Source organism: Gymnogyps californianus, chromosome 8, assembly GCF_018139145.2.
Source record: "Gymnogyps californianus isolate 813 chromosome 8, ASM1813914v2, whole genome shotgun sequence".
Classification (NCBI taxonomy): Eukaryota; Metazoa; Chordata; class Aves; order Accipitriformes; family Cathartidae; genus Gymnogyps; species Gymnogyps californianus.
Window position 1 is genome coordinate 15,072,810 of NC_059478.1, and position 23,725 is coordinate 15,096,534.

General features: G+C 35.6%; 1 protein-coding gene across 1 annotated transcript in view; it reads right to left on the minus strand.

Moving 5' to 3' along the window:
• Positions 1-23,725, minus strand: part of LOC127019090 (hornerin-like) — a 56,185-nt gene that overhangs the window by 24,662 nt on the left and 7,798 nt on the right. The window contains exons 7-39 of the mRNA XM_050901007.1: positions 23,480-23,518; positions 22,624-22,668; positions 21,185-21,226; positions 19,649-19,690; positions 18,716-18,754; positions 17,743-17,778; positions 16,537-16,575; positions 15,866-15,883; positions 15,274-15,309; positions 13,779-13,820; positions 12,912-12,953; positions 12,590-12,619; positions 12,299-12,334; positions 11,025-11,060; positions 10,647-10,688; positions 10,324-10,353; positions 10,034-10,069; positions 9,656-9,697; positions 9,441-9,476; positions 8,988-9,032; positions 7,689-7,721; positions 6,143-6,163; positions 5,841-5,879; positions 5,677-5,718; positions 5,461-5,496; positions 5,302-5,340; positions 4,913-4,957; positions 4,279-4,308; positions 2,983-3,021; positions 2,306-2,347; positions 2,065-2,106; positions 1,106-1,147; positions 566-607 (exon numbers count right to left, since the gene is read on the minus strand). Of these exons, the coding sequence (XP_050756964.1) occupies positions 566-607; positions 1,106-1,147; positions 2,065-2,106; positions 2,306-2,347; positions 2,983-3,021; positions 4,279-4,308; positions 4,913-4,957; positions 5,302-5,340; positions 5,461-5,496; positions 5,677-5,718; positions 5,841-5,879; positions 6,143-6,163; positions 7,689-7,721; positions 8,988-9,032; positions 9,441-9,476; positions 9,656-9,697; positions 10,034-10,069; positions 10,324-10,353; positions 10,647-10,688; positions 11,025-11,060; positions 12,299-12,334; positions 12,590-12,619; positions 12,912-12,953; positions 13,779-13,820; positions 15,274-15,309; positions 15,866-15,883; positions 16,537-16,575; positions 17,743-17,778; positions 18,716-18,754; positions 19,649-19,690; positions 21,185-21,226; positions 22,624-22,668; positions 23,480-23,518 (1,245 nt within the window). The remainder of the gene's footprint in view (positions 1-565; positions 608-1,105; positions 1,148-2,064; positions 2,107-2,305; positions 2,348-2,982; positions 3,022-4,278; positions 4,309-4,912; positions 4,958-5,301; positions 5,341-5,460; positions 5,497-5,676; positions 5,719-5,840; positions 5,880-6,142; positions 6,164-7,688; positions 7,722-8,987; positions 9,033-9,440; positions 9,477-9,655; positions 9,698-10,033; positions 10,070-10,323; positions 10,354-10,646; positions 10,689-11,024; positions 11,061-12,298; positions 12,335-12,589; positions 12,620-12,911; positions 12,954-13,778; positions 13,821-15,273; positions 15,310-15,865; positions 15,884-16,536; positions 16,576-17,742; positions 17,779-18,715; positions 18,755-19,648; positions 19,691-21,184; positions 21,227-22,623; positions 22,669-23,479; positions 23,519-23,725) is intronic.

Below are 23,725 nucleotides of genomic sequence, written 5' to 3' on the forward strand. Positions count from 1 at the left end.
AAGCCTGATAAAGCTGGTCTATAATGCCTATGTAACCGCATTCCTTGGGCTTTTTCCTGGCATGAAGGCATCGCCTAAGAGAAAAGTTTATCCAGTGCCACTGATCATGAAATTACAGTGATTATCTTCATGGGAAAGAATAGTTTAAGTATTGGTTTAAGAGATTATCTTGTGAAATATTTATCAGATTTTGACATTGTAGTCACAATATTTTATTGCACCAGTGAGAAGGACAAGGAACTTAAGCTGGATGCAATTAAATTCCATAGTTACTACAGGGCATATTGACTCTGGTTTTTGGAAGTAATGAATAATTAGCACATAACAGTCAACTGACAGAGCATCTGGATTACCAAGCACAGTTACAGAAAGTTAGTGGCCAAATGGTAATTATGCAGTTAAAGTAAAGTGGGACTCATTCTTCCATTTCATTGTATATGATTCTGTCCATACTAAGGAAATTATCAATAATGTTTAGTGTTACCCAAGTGTCCATACTTACTAGGTGATTAATTCAAAATACTCCATTATGTAGATGAAAGTATAAACTCAGAAAAAGAATTACCTGTCTATTACCATTGCTTCCATCAGGACAAATGCAACCACCCTGTAAATTAAAAAAAAGGAAACAATTATTGCTTTGTGGAAGTTTAAAATAAAATCTTATTTCTGATGTGAAACTGTGTTTAGGGGAAGAAAGACTGCAGGACTCCAGAGTAGCTGTGACCCTTCCTATACCTAGAACAAATGAGGGGACAGCATAGCTCTGTACATTTAACGTTTGCTTTGGAAGTTAGACTGATACTACATTTCTCAATGACAGATGTCTCATCAGGAGAGAATTATCTGGGTAGTCAAGAGTACAGAGAATCACCATTGTGCTCTCACCAATAAACTGCATGTGAAATTGAAACAGTGTTAAGAAGTGATTTCAGAGAGCCATTTCAGATAAATTTAATCTGAACAGGGTCACTTCATTTACAATTTAATGCATAACATCACCAATCTCCCATGCTGGACTTAAACTCTGACTCCTGAATTTAATTAGTTTAATTACCAGGAAGCTATCTGGACAAGACTGGATAAAAATAGAGAAAATCCTGACCTGACTACTTGATCCACCACCGGTTGCAATAAATGATCCACTCTGTGAAGAAACCAGTTATATTTTATAGAAGTATTTTATCAGAATCTAACATGTATAACATTATGTAGTGAGAAGTAAGGTGACAAACTCTTTGTACTACTTCCCTGCACCAACAAACATTATCTGTTCAGAACTCTGTACGAATCAGTGTGAAAACATAAGTTTGGATGAAACTTAATTAGTGACGGGATACAATACACAAGGAATGGGTATCAGGAAAAATTAAGAAAACTGTTACTCTCTGGAGCTCAGAGATCTGACTGTACTATTGAATTGGACTTCAAAGTCTCTGAGACAGAGGACTATGCTAGTGTTACATCTACATAATGCTGGGCATAGTGGGATTCCAGATCTCTGGGAAGCTGATGGGTACCAATACAGTACAAAACATTAAGAAAAATAGAATCAGGTGCCACTCTGGATCAGTTAAATTTCACATAATTCTATAACATATACACTACTACAGCAGTACATAAGTGTACAGAATATGAAAGTTGGACCTACTTTTGTAACAGAAATACATAATCACTAAAATGTACCTTGTTACCGAAGTCTAAATGAAACAGAATTCTATATCTGGCCATTACCATCACTAGAGCAGGATTGTTTCTAAAACAGATTCTAAAAGTATTTCTATTTTGTGTTTTGCAAACAACTTTTACAAAATATTATGTAAAGAAACACCTGCAATGCTTGTCTGCTTAGTGGAGTGAAGGAACAGCGGAGACAGTATATTCTGGGCCCATTATCATTATTTACAACTGTGCAAAATTATAACGTTGTAGGGAAAATGCTGCCAAATCAAAATAGCATCCTTCAGCACAGATAAATTAGTGGAACTTAATTTTCAAAAATGAAATATAATTTATCAGAAAGCTCCTTACAATGAGATCATGCAGTAGACACTATGTTATTACCTGGAGGTTAGTGTGGCTGCTATTTGAAGTAGAAGACTCGTTCTGTGAAGAAACAAGAAATCACTCATTTTTCTGTAAGGTTAATAAATTAAAATACATAGTTCTATTGGGAAAGAACTACCTAACCCTAAACAGAATACTCTGTTGTAGAAACTAGATCCTTATTCTTCTTTTTGTAGGTAATACACCAAGGAGCTGTAACACCAGAAGTAGTTCAGAAAAAGTGACAAGAGGGGTTTACCTGTACATCAGAGTCTCTTCTGCTCAAAACATGTGATGTATCCTGTAAAAAACAAAGACATTTACTATTAGGAGATGAAAACTCTGATCAGTGACAGGCCTTCTTTTTTTCCATATTATTTATTTATAACAACTCCAGACCCTTTAATGCATACATTGAGTAGGAATGCCTTATTATAAAATAAAAGGTTATTTGCACATAATTTTTATAGGCTACTGCTAAGTCTGACTTTAAGCTATACAATACACATATCTGTATCTCCTCCACAACATGCTGAGCACAATAAATTACCAAACATTATTCTTTCTTACTTCATTATTCTATCCTGCTTCAGCTAAAACTTTAGCTGTCCTCTGTTTGTATGACACCCATTTAATTTTAACTTTAGCTTGGACCAACTCTGTACGTGCTTCCTGAAGAACAGAAATTTGAGCTGCCCTATACCTCATAGCAGGATTTTAATGTCTTTTTTTCATATATATACTTCCTTTAAAGTAAATTCACCCAAAGAGCAAATAGCCAAGCTATTTTATTTTACTTTTTCCTTAAATAGGAGAATATTAATTAGGACAAACATAATTAGGGAAAAATTAGGCATAATTGGGACAAATTGGGTGTAGTTAGGGCAGAAATCCTACAAACAGTAAAAAAAGAAAAGAAAAAAAAAATTTACTTACTCGGGCAACAACAAGTTTCCTCTTTGCACAACCAGAGCTCTGTAAAGGAGCCAGAAAGCCAGTTATTACTTTATAGATGCAGCCATCCACACAAAATACTTTCAGCAAAAATTTGCCTGAACTTGTCAAGGTGGCATATTTCGGGACAGGAAAGTGTCCAGAGCTATCTTTTTACTATCAGTAAGAGTCTTAAAAAGCATATTCTTTGTCTGTTTTCACCTTATGACTCCTTCATCAGAAGTTCCTGCTTAGCGGCGTCTCCCTCAGCTCAACCACTGCGGTTTAGAGAACAATCTGTATAATGAATATTTTTTGGTTTTTTTGAACATTCCCCACCCTTCTTTGTGAGAATGTTTAGAAGCAAACTCTTTTACAATGAGGTCCAGCAATACGCACTGGATAGGGATAACCAAGGGAATAATAACATCTTTTGTGAACAAAGGAGCAAGTGATGAGACTCTTAAAGAGGGCTTGCTGCTGAAGGATTTCTTTTGCAGAACCTTTTGCATTAAACCTAATGCAATGCATTCAAGGTAAATACAAGCAAAAACAAAAGATGTTTTCAGAAGGCCTCCTTACTTCTTAGTATACGTGTTTGGTGCAATACTAAAATACTAGAGAGGAAAAATAGGGAAAATAATGAAGCAGTAAAGTATATGGCTGACAACTGAAGAAAAGGCAAGTAGCTGATGACAGAAGGTTACTCTAGATGGCAGTAAAACAAAAGGAGGCTGTAACAGATGGAAAAAGGTTTTCTGTGAACAGAAAGAAGTACAGGAAAATGTCATTCATTTATACAACCGTATATTTGCTTGGTCATGATCTATCCATGTTGATCACAGTTTCTGCTTGTAGGACAGAGGGAAAGTCTTGACAGAGGGAGTATTACCAGGGGATAAATGTTACTTTACAATACTAGTATGTATGTGAGTTTAAATTAGAACAAGTGGAAAAAGCTTGAGGTGGCTACATGCATCACGCACACAGATTGTTAATTCCCAAATAGCTATCCAGTCAAAGTGCATATACTACAAAAAACTTGTGTTAGTATATATTCTTAGGAGTATTGTGCAGTTTTAAGTAATTGTGCAGCAGACTCGAGAACGGCTAGAAGGGACCGAGTACAGAGAACTATAACATCAAATACCTCATTCTTTAATTAACTTTTTGAAGGGTACTGTAAAGCAATCATACACTACAATTAGAGGCCCACAGGTCTAATGTAGAAGTGTTCAGTTACTAACACTGTCATTAATCATAAGAATTTGAATACTGCAGAAGGAAAAAAGCACTTACCTGACCATTGGCACTATAGGTAGTGTCATTCTGGAAAAGAATAAATTATTTCCTTCTTTAAGAATTATTTAAATACAGTAAGCTTACAGAAACAGGATTCTTTCTGATACTGCATACAGACATAACAAAAATCATTTGTTGCTCACATCCTCCACAGCCTTGCCTAAATTAGTTTGAAATCCTACCATTCCAGTCTGGAAAACATTTTAGTAGCAGCTTCAGATTGGTAGAAGTGTAACATGAAAAGCAGTGGAATATCTGCCACTGTATCTCTCTTCTTTCTTTCATTGTATGTATTTAAAGCTTGTCTATGGGATTTTCTTTTTTTTGAAAATTACTGTAAACTGTATCCTCAGATTTTAGGCAAAATCTTCTGTTACTGCAAAGCCACTGAAATCTTTTTATCCATATTTCATTTCATCAAGTTAAATGGATTTAAAAGCACAAAAGTATCTGTAAACAATTATGACAATTTTCAGTAAGAAAACACACAGTTGCTGAAACAGCTATTAGTGTGAGAACTCAACATTTTTTCTGGATCATTCTGCTCACAAGACTGCATCTAGCAGTGCAATATTTTCCCATCTACATGAAAAATATTGTAATGAAAATATATTAGAGAAAGCATACTCACATCATCACAAGCATTGGGATTATCGTCTGAGGAATCTTGGGAATCCTAGAAGGACATCAGATACCAGTTATTTCCTCACAAAAATGGATTGTTACAAATACACTTTGATGTTGTACTCCGCAAGACAGAATTGAGGCTCATGCAAAGAAAAAGCTGAATTAAATTAAAGTAAGATCTTTATAAGGAAAATAAGGAGCCAAATACATGGCTGCAATAGTTGCTTACAGGGAATGTTCCATTCTTCAGTAAAGAAAAAACCCAAAAACAATCCAAAACAAGAAGAGCACAGAAACTATTATGTTTTATTACATCTTTGAGAAAGATGATGCAGGGACTACAAAGATTAGCATGAAATAACATATAACTAGGAGAAAGAACGAACTAGTTACCTGACTATCATAATAGCTGTATGAGGAGGACGATCCACCCTTTAAAACAAACAAACAAACTGAAATCAGAGAAAATTAGGATATAGAAAACCTGATTTTGAGCAGAGGCTAAAGCTTGTATGAAGTGATATACAAGTAGGGAAGTAGAGCATTACTTACTTGGCCACCACCATAGTTTTGTGAGAAGGACCCACCCTATAAAACAAACAAATATAAACCCTACTTCAGAAGAAACTGTGATTTTGTTCAGGGGCTGTAAAGCTGGAATAAACAATTGCCTGGGATTCCTTTGGACAAATACAACTTTCTAGACATCTAGATAACTTATCAGATACGATAAAAATTCTTACCAGGAGAAAATCAAGGTCTACCTACCTGGTAGCCACCATAATTTTGTGAGGATGGTGATCCACTCTGCTAACAAACAAACAAAAAATTAGAATTAATATTACAATATTGCAGATAGGATATTGATCAGCCATTGTGGAACCTGTATGAAGTAAAACCTCAGTGGGAGGAAATAATAATCTAGTACTTACTTGGCTACCATCATAGTTTTGTAAGGAGTATGATCCACCCTGTGAAAACAAAACAGCAACAGTTATAATACTGGAGAGCTGAATTTGATCAGAATCCACAGAGCTAGCTTTATTAGGCTGCCGAGTTCTTTCTATGTAAGTGGAATTTCAGGGTTGGTAAAAAGTATGTTAGAAGAGAATGAGTTACAGGCTGGAGCTGGGGAGACTCTGCAAGAGTCTATACCGTCATGAGCAAGAAAACTACACCCTGGATTAGAACTGCTCAAAAAGTTTTTACCAATGGATAATAAAGAGCTACCTACCTGACGACCCTGTGATCCATCCTGTAAATTAGACAAAAATTATGCATGCTTTAGACACTTACTGTTTGGCTATGGATTATTTTTAATGAAAGCTACCATACTCGCTTAGGAGGAGTAAGGAGCAGAGGCAGAGATATGCAATATAGATATGATTTCTAATGTAGTAAGCATAGATTGTCAATAGTGCAAAGGTAAATACTAGATGAGACATATGTCAAGGAACAACAGACATTTATCTTTAAGTAATGCCTAGTACACAGATGAGTTTCATTCTGAGCAGTCTCTAGAGAATGTATCTTTTTTTCTCCTGGAGAAAACCTAATTTATACAAATGGAATGAAAAATTCCCCTGGTAGAATTATTACACAGAAAGCTGCAAGCTGTGAGATACAGTGACCTTGAGGAAAAGGTATTAAATAAAACACTCAGTATGTTTCAACATGCCCTCTTTAGAAGAGGAATGTAACTCCTCCAAGTGAAATCAGAAGAGACGTGTAGAAGTATTAGTGTCAAAAGTGCATAATAAGAACAGTGAAATGCTAAGCTATTGAAGTGAGTGGGTTATGTGCCATTTACTAAAATGGGGCTGAGACTTCATTTGGAAGAGGCAAAGGAAAATGAAATGAAAAGTATTATCTTTCAATGTTCTAGCAGTTTTTAGAACAAAATTTAAGTGTTTCCTTTAGTTTTAGAAAGAAATAGCTCTTCTTTATAAAAAAACTTGAAAAGCTATTATAAAATAATTATATATCTATATAATATATTATTCTTTCAAGTTACAATAATATATTACATACAACGTATTGTATATACTATACCATATTATAATAATATATTATGGCAACATCTGCGTTGTTTGCATTTTTATAAATATAGTATATATTTATATTGCTAAAACACGGTGTTTGTTAATACAACGAATCTATCCAATTTTTCTATTTATTGTGAAAAATCAGTAAGAATCAAGAGAAGTATCATGAATAAAAAAAGAGATAATCTATTGCTGTTTTCTTATGATTTTTAACATTTACAGAGATTGTTTCTTTAAACAGAGCAGACATCTTTTAGGATAGTGGTTTTTAGAGTTCCAACACTGAAACTTGTAACAAATACACATGTAGCTATCCATACTTCACTGCACAAACTGAATGAATTGTTAAGCCAGGCTCTTTCAGGAACCTCAAGTGGCAGTCCTAAAATATTTTCTGACTTTTGATTGGAAAAGTCCACAGAGAGGCTGGTGAGCTCCAGCCCTGATTTAAGTAGTGCCAGTTGAGCAACTCTGCAGCAGACTTGTTCTTTCCAGAATCTGGCCTTAAAATACTATAGAGCTAGATATTTCACAGACATAATGTTAGGAAAAAGGAGGAAAAAGACTCCAAACCCCTGTGATGTTCCTGTGTATAGGAAGATAGTGAGTTCTAATCTCATAATTGGTCAGATTACATGGATTTGCACTCTATGAATCTGAAGTTGGTACTAATTGATTTAGTGGCAAAACTAATTTTGGATGCATCTTAAAAATCAGAGGAGGAAGGCCATTTACCTGGTGGCAGGGATTGCTATCGTATGAAATACCCTGTTATAAAACAAACAAACAAACCAAAAGGTAAATGCCCAAATTTTCGTTTTCTTGCAAAGTAATTAGCTTTCTTATAATTTCTTATATGAGAATTAGTGTAACAAAACTCAACATAAAACTTTACAGAGTGAGTTTAATTTTATTTAACCCTTTAAGTCTGTGGCTTTACCCTCTGTCACTCCCATACTCACAAGCACCAAGACACATGCACACAGATGATCAAAGCAGGACTACTTGTGTGCCACATGGAAAGCAAGGTAGGCTGGCAATTGATGTCTCTCTGTATCATCCTAGCTCCTCTTGATTGATAAAGATGAACTGGGTTTTTTTATGGACAGTCCTTTTAGGAATCAACAGTTACTGTTTTGTGACCATCTACCTCAGAATCTTGCTAGATTCACCCATCACAGATCTTAGGCAAGGTTGCTGCCCAATGCCTTTCATTTCCCTGTTTTGGGTATATTTTGGCTACAGCCGGTCTTCCTGTTGGGATAACAGGATGAGAAACAGTACACACAATGAGTTCTACCCTGGTTGTCACCCTCCCGTTATTAAAGCACAGATCTTCTGTTGACAAGTCAGCCTGTGATACAGCTTTGGTGGAAATAACACATTCTTCAATGTTTATCAGTCTCATTGCTGTTAACTGTGTCCTTGTTGTACTGCTTCTTATGACGTTTTCACATGCATTTCCATTCATACTTAACTCATACCCATCCTAAGATTTCTGCTAAATACTTCTGCTAAAAATTTCTGTATTTATACTTCTCTTTCATTGCGTTGTTTTCCCCAATATATTTATTTGAACATAGGTTTACTATCATGGCCTCATCCATGATCCTTTCACCTGGGATCTCATCACTGAAGACACCATCTTTATACCGTTGTAGGCAAACACAAGTTGAAATGGACCCAGGATGAAAACTACTAATCTAATTCTTATTCCACAGGAGCCCCTCTCTGATCCTATTGCTTTCTATAGGAACTAAATGGAGCAACATCCAAAAATCATTCTCAAGCAAAGATTTTATCTATTTACTGAGTAGACAGATGAATCGCTACTTGTCCGTCTTCTGTTTGTAACACTACATGGGAGAAAGTCACTTCATCAGCCTTTTTTGATCTCTCTGCTAGACAATTCCATGTAACAATGAAAACAAAAGATTGCAACTATCAAACATTATATAACTTATTGAAAAATATGTTACTACTACAAAGAAACCTGGGTCTAGTTTTCAAATAGTTTGGAGAAAGAGGACTTACTTGTCCACAACCACTCCTGCCACCTGAAGAAGCAGGTCCACCCTGCTGGGGGAAAAAAGAAAAAAAAAAAAAAAAAAAAAAAAGAGCAGCTCAATAATCAAATATTCCTTTTCTCCATTTCAAATACAGAAATAGATTTTAAAGGGCTTTAGCTGCCTGACTGCTTAAAAGGTAGACCACCAGCTACATCCTACAGTGAATTTTCTTGTAAAGTATTGTGTACATTGAATATTATAGTGCATCAAAAAGCTGAGACCTACATGTACTCCTTTCTACATGGGAAAGAGCTGCTTCAATGAGCCTATTGTTCCCAGACCCATATAAAAAAACTTCACAACTCTTACTGCTAATGAGAACTTACTATATTATTTCAAGAAACCACAGAATTCTCAATACATATATGGGAACATCACAAACATGTTGTATACTGGCTGGTGACTGACTGATACTTACCTGGCCATAGGAACTGCCCCTTGGAGGCTGGTAGCCCTGTAAGAAACGCAAGAACTCATTTATAAACAAAACAGATGGTCCTGTTCTCAGCAAAAGCCATGAATCGAGTCGAGACGCAGACTACCAAAGGAAACATCGCTCTCAAAAATCTGCCAGTCGTGCTGGTCACAGAGAGATCAGTGAAGAACTTCCTACAGAGCATGCACTTTGCTTACCTGGCCATAAGAACTGCTGCTGCCCGAGTAACTTGGCCCACCCTAAGACAAGGACACCATTTGGTTACTTCCCTTTTGTAAGGGATCCAGCCTGCATTAGGAAAAGCAAGCAACTACATCCTAGAGCTATGCAGGGCGGCATCAAGAGCCCAGACTTCCTCCTGGCCCTCACAATGATGCTGAGTGCGATAATTTCACATGCTGGGATTCCAAATAAATAAGTAGCACGTGGATAAATTTTGAGTGTGAGAATACACACTTTCAGAGAAAATGTCCTTTAAAGTTCAAATTCTGAGTGCTTGCTAAGTGCTTTTGCACTGCCATGGCAGTCCGCTTTCTCAAATGCTGTATTCTGACTGGTGACTGACTGATGCTTACCTGGCCATAGGAACTGCCACCTTGAGGCTGGTAGCCCTGTAAGAAAGGCAAGAACTCATTTTGTAAACAAAGCTGTAGTCTTAGCACAGCTGTGACAGAAAAGCCCATTTCCACTAAAAGTCCCTCTGTACTATGTTCTTTTTCCTTCAAGGCAATTCAGTGGTACAAACCAAAATGAAGAACCACTCAGCAACACCAAGAAGGAAAAAAACCCCAACCAAACCCCAAAGTCCATTTGCAAGGCAGGCTCCTACAGAAAAGCTCAATACATTTCAGCAAAAACATGTCACCTGGCCAGAGGACTGGCTGCCTTGGGAACCCTTTAAAAGAAGAGAAGATAATTACCATCCTGACAAGGAGGCTTCTATAAAAAGCATAATGTTTATGGAAATACAGCTGCACAAGGGTTTCCTCAAAAAGGCTCTTCCTGAGCCAAAGGAGACAGAGCAGTACGCTAGCATCTGTGCAGCGGATTGTCCTGTTCTCAGCAAAAGCCATGAATCGAGTCGAGACGCAGACTACCAAAGGAAACATCGCTCTCAAAAATCTGCCAGTCGTGCTGGTCACAGAGAGATCAGTGAAGAACTTCCTACAGAGCATGCACTTTGCTTACCTGGCCATAAGAACTGCTGCTGCCCGAGTAACTTGGCCCACCCTAAGACAAGGACACCATTTGGTTACTTCCCTTTTGTAAGGGATCCAGCCTGCATTAGGAAAAGCAAGCAACTACATCCTAGAGCTATGCAGGGCGGCATCAAGAGCCCAGACTTCCTCCTGGCCCTCACAATGATGCTGAGTGCGATAATTTCACATGCTGGGATTCCAAATAAATAAGTAGCACGTGGATAAATTTTGAGTGTGAGAATACACACTTTCAGAGAAAATGTCCTTTAAAGTTCAAATTCTGAGTGCTTGCTAAGTGCTTTTGCACTGCCATGGCAGTCCGCTTTCTCAAATGCTGTATTCTGACTGGTGACTGACTGATGCTTACCTGGCCATAGGAACCGCCACCTTGAAGCTGGTAGCCCTGTAAGAAGGGAATTACTGATTCATAATTATTGTATTTATGAAGCAGATGCCTCTCTCATGTTGTCTCTTTGTGGGGAAAAAACCCCAGAATAGGACAGAGAATGTACAGACTCTGCTGCTTAACTAGAATTATTTTGATATTTCTTATTCTGGATGAATATCTGATCACACTGTATTTATCAAACGACAGTCATAGAGCAGTTTTACATCTGTTTCAGAAGGGACTCTAGTCTTATGAAGGTTTTCCAGGACATTGAAGGGATGCAACATTTATCTTATTATGTTTCTTTCGCCTGCTGTTGCTCAGACACTGGGCTTAGATGCGTAACGGTAGGTGAATACTGATTTCCTATATTTGTATTTTTCATGGGCCCCGTTTGCACAATTCCCTTCCTCTGAGGGAAAAAAAAGGGGAAAAATAATTTTAAAAAGTTAAGAAAGAATCCTAGAAAAAAATATAGATTCATAAAATGGAAACAAAACAATGCAATTAAAAGTAGCAGGTCAAATGAATTAGTCAAGGATGCCAGTACCTTTTGAAAAACTTTCAGTAATATAAAGTTACTGTGGGTAACTATAAGCTGCTGATGCAATCTGCATTCAATATAATGTCAAAAAAGAGCAAATGTTTCACGTACATGCAGACCTGTGCCACAGCTGTCTGGGAGAGTTATGAAGACAGGAATTACCAAAAAGGATTTGAACTATCTTGTCTATTTCTGCTATCTGACATAAAGATCCCGTCAAAATTCATAGCTGTCTTAGGCCTGCTTTAATTCACATAAAAACTGTAAAGGGAGGTAAACAATCATCAGCTGCAGGCTCTAAGACCAAGTCTTCCTGCAGCTGAGGACCTGACCCAATGTTCTTTAGCTCCTCAACACTGTTTCTCTGTACTAAGACCAAAGGAGACAGCGAAGAACTGACTATAAATTTATCTCGTACTATATAAATCAACTGGAACAGGAACAGCACCAAATAGACTATTTCTACCATAAATTTTAAAGTTCCATACCCATGGAAAAGATCAGATAGCAACGGGAACTCATGCTTCCTGCAGATATCCATTAAAAACACAACTGTCATTTTCACAACAAAAGTTTTGAAGTGGATTCAGATTTTTTTTTTTTTTTAAGAACTCAGTATAAATTGAAAAAAAAAAATTTAAAATCTGCTACCTTTTGCAGTGCCATGGCACTCCACTTTCTCAAATGCTGTATTCTGACTGATGCTTACCTGGCCATAGGAACTGCCACCTTGAGGCTGGTAGCCCTGTAAGAAAGGCAAGAACTCATTTTGTAAACAAAGCTGTAGTCTTAGCACAGCTGTGACAGAAAAGCCCATTTCCACTAAAAGTCCCTCTGTACTATGTTCTTTTTCCTTCAAGGCAATTCAGTGGTACAAACCAAAATGAAGAACCACTCAGCAACACCAAGAAGGAAAAAAACCCCCAACCAAACCCCAAAGTCCATTTGCAAGGCAGGCTCCTACAGAAAAGCTCAATACATTTCAGCAAAAACATGTCACCTGGCCAGAGGACTGGCTGCCTTGGGAACCCTTTAAAAGAAGAGAAGATAATTACCATCCTGACAAGGAGGCTTCTATAAAAAGCATAATGTTTATGGAAATACAGCTGCACAAGGGTTTCCTCAAAAAGGCTCTTCCTGAGCCAAAGGAGACAGAGCAGTACGCTAGCATCTGTGCAGCAGATTGTCCTGTTCTCAGCAAAAGCCATGAATCGAGTCGAGACGCAGACTACCAAGGAAACGTCGCTCTCAAAAATCTGCCAGTCATGCTGGTCTCAGAGAGATCAGTGAAGAACTTCCTACAGAGCATGCACTTTGCTTACCTGGCCATAAGAACTGCTGCTGCCCGAGTAACTTGGCCCACCCTAAGACAAGGACACCATGAATCAAATTGAGACATAGACTGCCAACCTTGTGCATGTTGAGTATTTGTGATGTTGGGTACTGGCCTCCTTGTGGCCTTGATTCCTAGAACTCATACCTACCCTTGTGAAACATTTTCCAGGGTGCATGTAGAATATTGATAAAGAAGAATACAGAGAATATTGTCAGACATTTGCCTTCCCCCCCCCCCAAAAAAAGGAGGAAGTCTGAAGAGTCTTCATACTTGAGTTCATACTGTGAATATTCTCTTGTGTTACTCTGCAACAATTTATGTTATCATTATGTTAGTATTTGTTAAATTCACACGCTTGTTTTTCACACAAGTAGCTTCATCTGCATGGCTTTAAGTAAGGCTGAAAGTTGTTGCACATAGGTCCGCAGTTATGATTCTCCATTGTTCTTCATATGGATAAGCAACTATTCTTCACAACTGTTGGAGATTTGCGATCTAATATATATGGGGTCTGAATCTACCAGTATGCGATTTATGGTGTGATACTGAGCCTAGAATCACTTCCTTTCAGTGCCATGACTTTTATGCACCTTTTAGAGGACACACTGCGCGGAATACAGTCATTTCACTTCAGCCACTCACACATGGAAATACATTTATGAGCATTCCAAACAAAAATAGTTGAACACCAATACCAGGTGACAATTTTATGAACAAAAATCAGAGAAAAAGAAATATCTGCACCCTGTGAAGTACATTTAAAAATGTCGGAAATAATTTATTTCCAAGTTGTGCTAGCCCTGTTTTAGTGAAGTCTACAGGAATACTTCCAGTCCTTTTTAAGTTCACTTACCTGAATGTATGTACTGCTGCTGCTTGGCTGTCTTTGTCCATTCTACACAGGAACAACAACAACAAATGGTTATTTACGTTTAAGAGGAATTGCTTACGTACTAAGACATTTCAAGAAGCAGCTCTATCCTTATATCTACTAGACAGTTTGAAAGCCAGAAAGAGTTCCTTATGCCTTTTCTTTATTTATGCCATCTCTATGCGCTACAATGTTCAATGCTTCAGTATATAATGATCCTTCATAAATAAAGTGCTAAAAGTAGTTATACATCTTGATGTCATTTTCTTAATGAAAATTCATCATATAATACATCATTGTGTCATATTGTGGTATTTCAAGTGAGTTTAAATAATTCTGCCCTTCAAATGCATCACACAAATTGCCATTAAGCTCATATCCATTTATATTCATATTATGACTGATTTTTTCATGAATAAGCACAACAAACTTTTGACAAAGTCTTTGTCAAAAGAAATAATTGGAAAAGCCACAGTTACAATTTAGCAAAGGAAAAGTCACTGAAGAAAAACTTTCAATTCCCATGAAGTACATGGATTATGAGCACAATCAAATATTCTTCAGTTTTATTTATATATACACATTGAAAATTTTTAACCTGTATAATCAAAACACTATACATTTAAATTCAGAAATAAAACAACAAGGAGATCTTATTCCTTTCTCTACCAGCATTCATCACTAGTTATGGAAGAATCTAATTCTATACATTTTGAAAGCAATGATTTTCAAAAGACAAATTTCAGCTGGGGTAACCTGCTACTGATCTTTCAATGAAAGTGAGAATTTGTTGTCACAGTCTGAAGGACTATCATATGAAGGAAGGAAAGCCTAAACCATGAAGAGTGGTAGGTAGATTAAAATTGCAAAGGACCCAGAAAAAATATGCCTGAGTCATATCAATAATACTTTACAAACACGCTCTTAATGAGATTGGATTGTAATCAACTTTCCAAGTGCCAGGTTATCAAGAAGCAATGTTATAAATACAACAGCAAACAAAAGTTCTCCTAAGCACTAACTAGCAGGGTTTTAAAAAGTGTAACGCTGAACTAGTTGTTTCCATTAAAAAAATAGACTGTTTAAATGAACATGGAACTGTGCAGGTTATGATTTACGTATATTTTATTTAATATCAAATAACATTCAAGCTTAAGTTCTAGAATTCCATCCACCTTCCTGAGCAGATTGAGACGGTTAAATTTTGCAAATTTTGAGAGCACTATGAAATTAGCATGCAGAGGTTTTCATATTTTATGACTAGAAAACAGCTGCAATGGTCTTTAATCAGCAACCAAGTAGGATATCCACTTTGCTGTAACCACAGAAACACCCTACTCCACCACTGTAGTTGTGGATATCTAAGATATCCATAAGTCATCCATACTTATTTATTCCCAAAGAGATGAATCATTATTTAGTTTACTGAGACAGGGCTTCAGTTAAAACTCAAGCATAATGGAGAAAGGATGTCTACCTGTAGTATGATTCTAGTAGCAGAACTTCCCAAACTCTGAAAAAAAACAAAAACAAAAAACCACAAACAGAACATTTAATTTGACTTATTTAAATGCAAAGCAGTTAAACAGAAAATACCAAGTTGTACTATTTTGCTTGGGAGAATAAAGGGAAAGGTCGTACATGTGATGTACTGAGTATCAAATTCTTAACACCCAGCATTAAACTAGTTTATCCTCAGCTCTGAAAGTTTGGGGAGGCAGCCTGACCCTACTAAGTAATTTTCTACACTTGCATCTGCTTCTATCTTATGTGGAGAGCTGCAGAGCACAGGCTATGCCCTTTCTGCACTACCAGTCAGCTTGGCTTTTCCAAAAGTGGTGAGTGAAGCTAAGACATCATCATCCCTCCAGCCTGTCTCACTGTCACCTGCATTGGACATATATCACCACAGATACAAATTCAATTCCTGATCCAGTCATTTGTTTGCTGAATTTTGCGGCATGAGGGACAAATGTAAAAGGGTAGCAGACGCCATCCTGAGGCAACTGGTTTGATCTGATAAGAACTATATTACTATTATAGAAATCAGAAGGAAAAAGTATGCTTACCTGGGGGTAGCTATGACGCTGCAAATGAAACAAAACAATCTTTAATTATTTTGCAGAAGGACTTGTCCGAACAGAATATTGCAGCAGAAAAAGGGCCCTATCTTTTGCATACAATACACAACCAAATGTGAAAGATATGGAAAGGATAGCATAGAACAAACGCATCTTACTCTTCATTCAGGTTAGAACAAAAACATGCTTGATTAGAAACTAGACATCAGAAAAACATATGTATCAAATGCTACATCATACAAAATCACTTTAACCACCTTAAGGCTAAACTTGCTTTTGACTGACTCTATGAGTTCCAAGTAAGCAGAGTGGAAATTTAACAGTTTAAAAATGAGAATGGCAGTGAATTTACAAAAGAAAATTGCAATAGAAATAGAAAATCAAAACTATTCCGGAACACAGAGACTGTATGCATTGAGAGACCTGGAATCTGCAGCTAATCCAATGTCTCTGCAAGTACTAATAGCAATCATAGAACCACGATATTTGTAGCTATCTTACTACTGGCTTTCCCTGAAGATAATTACGCACCTAGGGTAAACCCTACCTGCCAAAGAGTTGTCTCCATACACCAGGAGTCTTTCTGACAAATTAAGCATGTAGATATTTGAAAGCTTTTTGTGTCAAAATTCTGAGCATTGTAGAGAAAAACTGCTTACCACAGGTGGAAAAGGGTTGCTGTTGGCAATGACCACTACCTATAGAGAAATCAGAGAAAGCTGTTTACTCATCATAGATGTTATTATTTAAATAGTTAAATATGTTAGGAAAATGAAGAATACTGAATTCTCTAAATTTATGAACTCTGATAATAATGCTATGGATGATCGCTTTTATAAAATACTACTTTTATAAACATTTTTAATGCACATTACCAAGCAACGAAGAATGTATATGTATACATGGTTTACACAAGAGTCTAAGGAGATAAAAGACTTGCTCCTAGTTACACAATGACTCAGCTGTAGAGGCAGAAGCAGGATTTCATGTATTGTACCATATCCACTGGCCTATACTGTGTGTCCTTTTTGATCTTCAACTTTCCACTCCAAACTGGAAGATCAATTTCTTTTCTCTTTATTCAGTATTATGCTAAAAAAAGGCTTAATATTGAGTTCATTCAAAAAAATTAAGCCAAATGCAATAGTAGTATCTTCTATTTAGGTTTTAATGTTTTCTAATTAGAAGCTTTCCCCCTCCCCCCCCCCTTTTTTTTTTTCTTTTAAGCTGAAAACAGTTTGTATTGTCCAGTGGTGTAAAAAGGAGGAGGAGAGTTGGTGCTATCAGAAGTAAAGAATTCTAGTATAAAACATGGAGAAGTATTACATTTTTAGAACTAAGTTTGAATTCTTAAAACAATGGGAAATGAAAATGAAGAAAAAAATCTGTGAGGACATGAATGGGTACACTGTGTGTTTACTGAACACACCATAGTATTAGACCTGAGCTTCCTGGGGACTGAACTGAGAGGAAGAGCCCATGTAAATATTATGAGCCAAATTCAACAGTAATATGAATTCTATTGATTTCACTTGCTTTGAGTCACACTCATTTTCCAGCCCCATCTGAGTAATAATTACACAATCTATATCCTTAAAAGTCCTAATTACATCACAACCACTATCCTAACTTTTTTAAAACAAATCCCCATAAACATGACTTAACCATATATAAAATAAAATTTCATGCAACTATCCACAAAAGCCACCACAGCACAGCTAGTTAGTATATGTGAATCCATCTGGGTTAAAACCTTGAAAAGTCTTAAATGGTAAAAGGAACAGTAGTACCACTGAAATAAAAGGAGTCATGCCAAGTTACAACTGTAAGAATTTTTTCCCATTGAACTGAAAAGGAGTGCTTACCTTCTTGCTGGACTCTGAACTGCTTGAAGGGACAGACTGTAAAGAAGACAGAAACCATTTTTTGCTTAAGTAAATGTATGAAAAATTAACTACAGGACTATTTTCCACAAGAATGTTATAGCTAACATAATTTCGCTGAAGTACCAAACAAAAGATTCTGAAGAAAAATATGAATGTATTGGCAATTAATAAATGAACAACTGAAATAAATCAACTGGTTTTTTTTTTTGGGGGGGGGGTTGGGGTTTTTTTTGTTTGTGGTTTGTGTGTGTGGTTTTTGTTTGTTTTTTTTTTTTTTTTTTTTTTAACAAACCTCAATTATTTTGCTAGTTTTTACACAGCATTGTATGAAAGCTGCAAATGTTTCATCTAACATCAAATTGGAAGTTTGTTTATAATAAAAATAATCTATTGGTAGAAAAAAAAAATCTCTTCTACTTTCATCAAAAAAGAAACCAACCCAAACTCCAGAACCCATCCCCCCAAAACTAAAAAAACTACCTTTGAAATATAAACTGGAGTAAATGGGACATGCCATAAGAATGGAAATGTTTTAAATGAAGCATAAAATAATGTGCAGCGAAGTTTTCCATTTCGTCAACCCATATATACAACTGCATAAGCAAAAGCCACAAAAAATACTTTTAATTCTTAGTAACTATCAAAGAAAGCACTGACTTTTGGAAAATCATAATAAAAGTAACTGGTATTCATTTACAGAATAAATATAATTGAGTTTCTGTGCAAAACAGAAGTAAATAACTTCTAAGAAAGTTGATATTACAACATACACTAAACACGTAATTCATCTGTTGAAGTTATTTCCAGATATGATTATTACTTAACCATTTGAAGACAGTCCTCCTTTATCCCCTTCCATGAACTTTATTATTGTTTGGTAAAAGTTGGGCATAACTGCTTAGTTTCTGAATAGCTTAGGAAACTGAAAACATGTTAGAAAGCACATAGTTACCTTGCCATAGATAAGACCACTGCTGGATGAGGATACACTCTGAAATAAAAACATAAATCAGGTATTTATTTATGTAATAATTTGTTAAGTCATCGCTTTTTTTCTTAGAGCATGTACACTTCAAATGAAACTGGTTTCATCTATACTTAAATAAATCTAGAGCAATAGTAAAGTATGCTGAACTTGCTTAAAGATAACTGAAGTAAAAATTTTCCAATATTCTACTATAGTTATAAGATTAATGTTGCTCTATCACAAATACAGTTTACACTTACATATTAAACAAAGATAAAATATATTTAATATTTAGGAATTAATATAACTAATGATGTATTTAAAGTTAAGCATATGAATAAGCAGTTTCTTGGCTAGGGTTTCAGTTCCTAGCAGGCATTAGACAGTGTGTTGTCCTTCTGATGGACTTTTTAACTTGCTTTCATGATTTAAAAAATGGAAAATATGTTAGATTTTAAAATAAATCTGTTTTCAGGTGAAAATGAAATAAATGAGATTGACAATAGAAATTTCTCTACTAATTAAAGAATTATTGCATTAATACACAAAGATTGTTAAAAAACCCCAAATAATATTGTACTATATGCAATATCCAAAGACAATTACTCTAACAGATAAAAAGCATTATGTAGTAGGAATTCTGACATTTTAGTAGGCTAAAAAAATTAAGTGTTTATAATAGGTGATGAGTAGCCCCTATAACATAAATGATTACACTTTGAGGAAGTGACAATATAACACCTTTTAATTTTGGTTTTTAATCTCAGAATAATACCTCAGACTACCACCATTTTCCTTAATATATTTAGGAAGAATAATATAGCTCTGCAGAAAAGAATCAAATGCAATTTGCAATAAGGAGATGAGTTAAGAAGCATAGTAGTAGGCAATCAGTAAATACATATATAACCAGCTTACATCTTTACAGGCATGTTGACTATATGCATCAGCAGCACCTCCCTAAGAAAAAAATGAATCCAGTTATTTCTCTTCTACAATTGCTTAAGAAAAGGCACACTTCAGACACCCTCAATTCTGACCGATCCTTATGTAAAGCATGTAAAGAATAGATGATAAGGAGAGTATTGTATTCTCCACTACTAATGCATGAACACCCAAGTGAGAACATAGGAGTCAGGCACATTAGCCCTTTGTATATTAGTGATTATCTAGTGGTACTCAGGAAACATTTTAAAACAGACACTATCAAGACATTATTTTAATAGAAATAAATGAGAAAGATTTAATATACTGCTTTTAATTCAAACATATTATGTATGTAATATGTACATACACATATATGTAAAAATTAGGAAACGCAAACTGGAAAGAGACAAAAATTAACACCTTCCTGATTTACAGTCAATCAAATATAAAATATCAAGGTCCAGCATAAATAGTAATAGTTCCTTTTTTAAAGTGAATCTCACTTGTTGTTATTAATACAATCAATAGTCTCCCCCAAAACTGTAATTTTGTTCTTTGCAAAAACCCAATACACATTGTGATGAATTTTACATTTTACAAATACTAATGACATGAATGGTTTACATTTTTGGAAACATTGTCCTTGTTGGTGCTGAATCATCTTCATTTTTCTGGTTTGAAGTGGCAACTGATAGTGCTTAGCAATAGAACTACGTGACTAGCTTATTTTTGTTTACTTGCTATAATATGAAATACCAGCAAAAAAACCCTGTCATTGACATAGAAAGAGTAAACTTGACTGTTTCATTTACCTTTCAAGTTTTTTTCCTCATTTTTTATATTGTAAATGTTTGAACATAGTAACTTTGCATTAAAAAATAAAAATCTTATCTTGTAAATGCTGAAAGGAAACCATAATAATGATATGTATTTGACATAAATCTGCAAATATTTTAGTCCATACAATTAGTCACCATCTTGATAAAAATGCTTCAGCTAAGTTTTTGATCTATTCAGCACCACATCAGAGCACTCTTGCACCTTTCACCTATTTCTGGATGACTGGCTCAACCTGTCTAGGATTTGTAACTTCCTAAGTATCCCTGCTGCATGACAGAATGAAAAACTGAAATAGCCTTAGTTATTGTAGACATCTGCATGATTACTTCTGAGAGGAGGAACAACTTAGAACATGCAGACCGATTCGCACCAGTCTTGTCTTGGGTAGAAGGGGAGAATAGACAACCTGTATAGTGAGTGTAACATAAGTGCAACAGATAACCCCTTCCAGTCCTTTTTTCATGGTTCTATAATCTATATGTTTCTATTTAACATCTCTGTTTGCCAACTACTTCATATCATTGAATAAACTGTAATATTCATCTTCTAGCTCTCTCTTCATTATTTCCTTTTTGCAACAGAAACTTCCACATGAACACTCATATAAATAACGCAATTGAAGGCTAGGAGTTACTATAAATATAGTTATGCTGGGGACAAAAAAGTAAACGTAAGAAAAGTGCTTACAGGGCCACAGCCACTCTTGCTTATTGTGTAGACTACTCCATTCTGAAATAAAGACAGAAGTCAATTATTTCCATGTAAAAAAAAAACCAAACAAAAAACAAAACAACCACAAATGGGGGGGGGGAGAGGGGGGAACCCAACAAAAATCTGCTGTTTATGGCATGAAAAGTTGTGCAACTGACAATGTGTATGTGCAAATATGGGATAAGAAAGTACAGAGGTTACCAGTTCACTGGCAACTGGCTGTAACAATTCCAATTTAGTGTGAGACATTAGTCATCATCTGGATTTCATATAACTTTGTCATTGGTCATGTAACCTTTCAAAATCCACAAGATGTTTTACTAAATAGTCTATATTTTAGAAAAAATTAATAACTTCAGGTAGTTACGTGACAAGATGAGAAACTCAACTCTTAGAAAAGAGTATGTATTATATATGAAAGAAATACAGTGAAGAAAATCAGTATTTAGTATATACATCAAAATAACTGGTATTTCTCAGAGTCTGGTAATTCCACTTACAAATAGCGAAGATTGAACAAATTACCAGGTAATTCACTAATAAATATAATCACTAGTAAGTAGTAAGAAATATATCCTTGAGAAGCTTAGTTCAAGAAACTGGAGACATACCAGAAAGCATCTGTCAGTTCAAGTGTAAATAGGCACATTACTGTAGTGGAGATAATTAGCTAAAAACCAAGTATACATTTCTGTGATTAAAGAAGTGAAAGTGATCAGTGACAATGCAGACATACATACCCCAGAAGTTTTAAAAGGCTAACCAGACAGTGAAATCCCCAAATACAATCCGGTGTTAAAAGTGATACAGACATTATACTGGAGCTTTAATATATGCGTGAGTATCTGATGAAGTTTGGAGAAATTTTGCAAATTTTTGTGGAGAAGACAATGAAACACAAGTATAAGTCGTCCTTTTATTTTGATTAGCAAGAAAAAAAAAGAAATAAGAAAAATGCCTAACAAATCAATTAATAAGTGCAGTTTCATTTTCATTATGCCAAATGTCTCTAAAACTATAAACCAAATGGTTTGTGACTGCATTTGCATGCACATGTGTACACACAGGTAGGAGTCCTCTAGGAAGATGGAAGGAATCTTTTTTTTTTTCCTCAAAAGGGTCAAGTTAATGCTTGATAAAAATGCTTACTGTGTGAAATCAGAGGTGGTGAAGCATCTTGTAGGTAAGAATACTGACAGCAAGCTATTGAGTTCAACAGAGTGTAGGTAGTTGAACCTAGTCCAGGTACCGAACATACAGTTTACTGGATGAACAACTCTGACATTCTGCGTTAACTAGCAGAGATGATGTATCAATACAGTATTAAATCACCTCAGTACTCTGTAGTTACAGAATTTTAGTTGTTCAAGGTTACTGAAGGAAAACATATAAGTGTTGGAAGTTAGGACTCTTACCTGACTGCCTGAATAGCTGTTCTGAGAGGAACTGGAAGGTCCAACCTGAAAAGAAACCAAAGTGCTATTCATTATTTTGCAGAAAAATGATTTTTATCTGAATGATTTTCAGGAAAGAAAGATCTACTTGGTGGGAAAAGGAAGAACACACAAAGTAGTTTTCTGTGACTTCATTCCACCAACTAACACTGTTAAAATTATTTCAGAGATCTTTAAAGCCAAATAATCAAAACTATACCAAAACAGCTGGTATAAATTAACATAATTCTGCTGCTTGCACCCTTTTTTATCTGGCTTCATACACTTGATATCCATCATTGAGGAGGAGACCTACACTGTCAAGATGATTAAAAAGTAGATGAAACTTTTTACTGATATGACTATGTAATCACTAGACACTATGAAAAATAAGCCATATTTGCTGGGAGAAAGGAAAGAAGAAAAAGAGGCTTCTTCACTGAGCTGCAAGTGATAGTTTTAAAAAAAATCAAATAGTTAAATTTTATATCTGGATCACGATTCGCAAAAGGCAAGGTTTCAGAGCTGTTGAAATAAGTGATCTTGAAAAGCAAGCAAGCACGCACTATGACTAAAAAGTGGAGACAGAAAAAAAAAAGACACTTCTATTAGAAAGTTACTACAGATTAGCTAGAGAGAACCTGCAGGAGGAAATGGTAACAAGGCTGACAACCATTTAGAAAGTTTGGGATTTTAATCAACTAAGGTAAATTGCCAAAAAGAAAAATAAATTGAGCAACAAGAGGGATAAAGATGTGACTAGAAGCAGCTTTTGACTAGGTCTTGAGACCTTGGGCAATTAGCAGTATGTCAATATCTTTGGAGAAAGAATATTTACCATGATGCATCGGCCTTGTGTTGTGTAAGTCCCTCCACGCTGCAAGAAAGTACAGGTTCCAGTTACTGTTTATTGACCGGTGTAGAAATACCAAATTATTTTAAACAGGAAATCAAATGAATTCACATTCATGGTCTGAGTGAAGAAGTGTTTCATTGCTTACAATACCTTACACATTGTAACAATCTGATCTGAGAACTGACGTTAACTAATTAAAAATACCTTCAAAACTGCATACAAAACTGT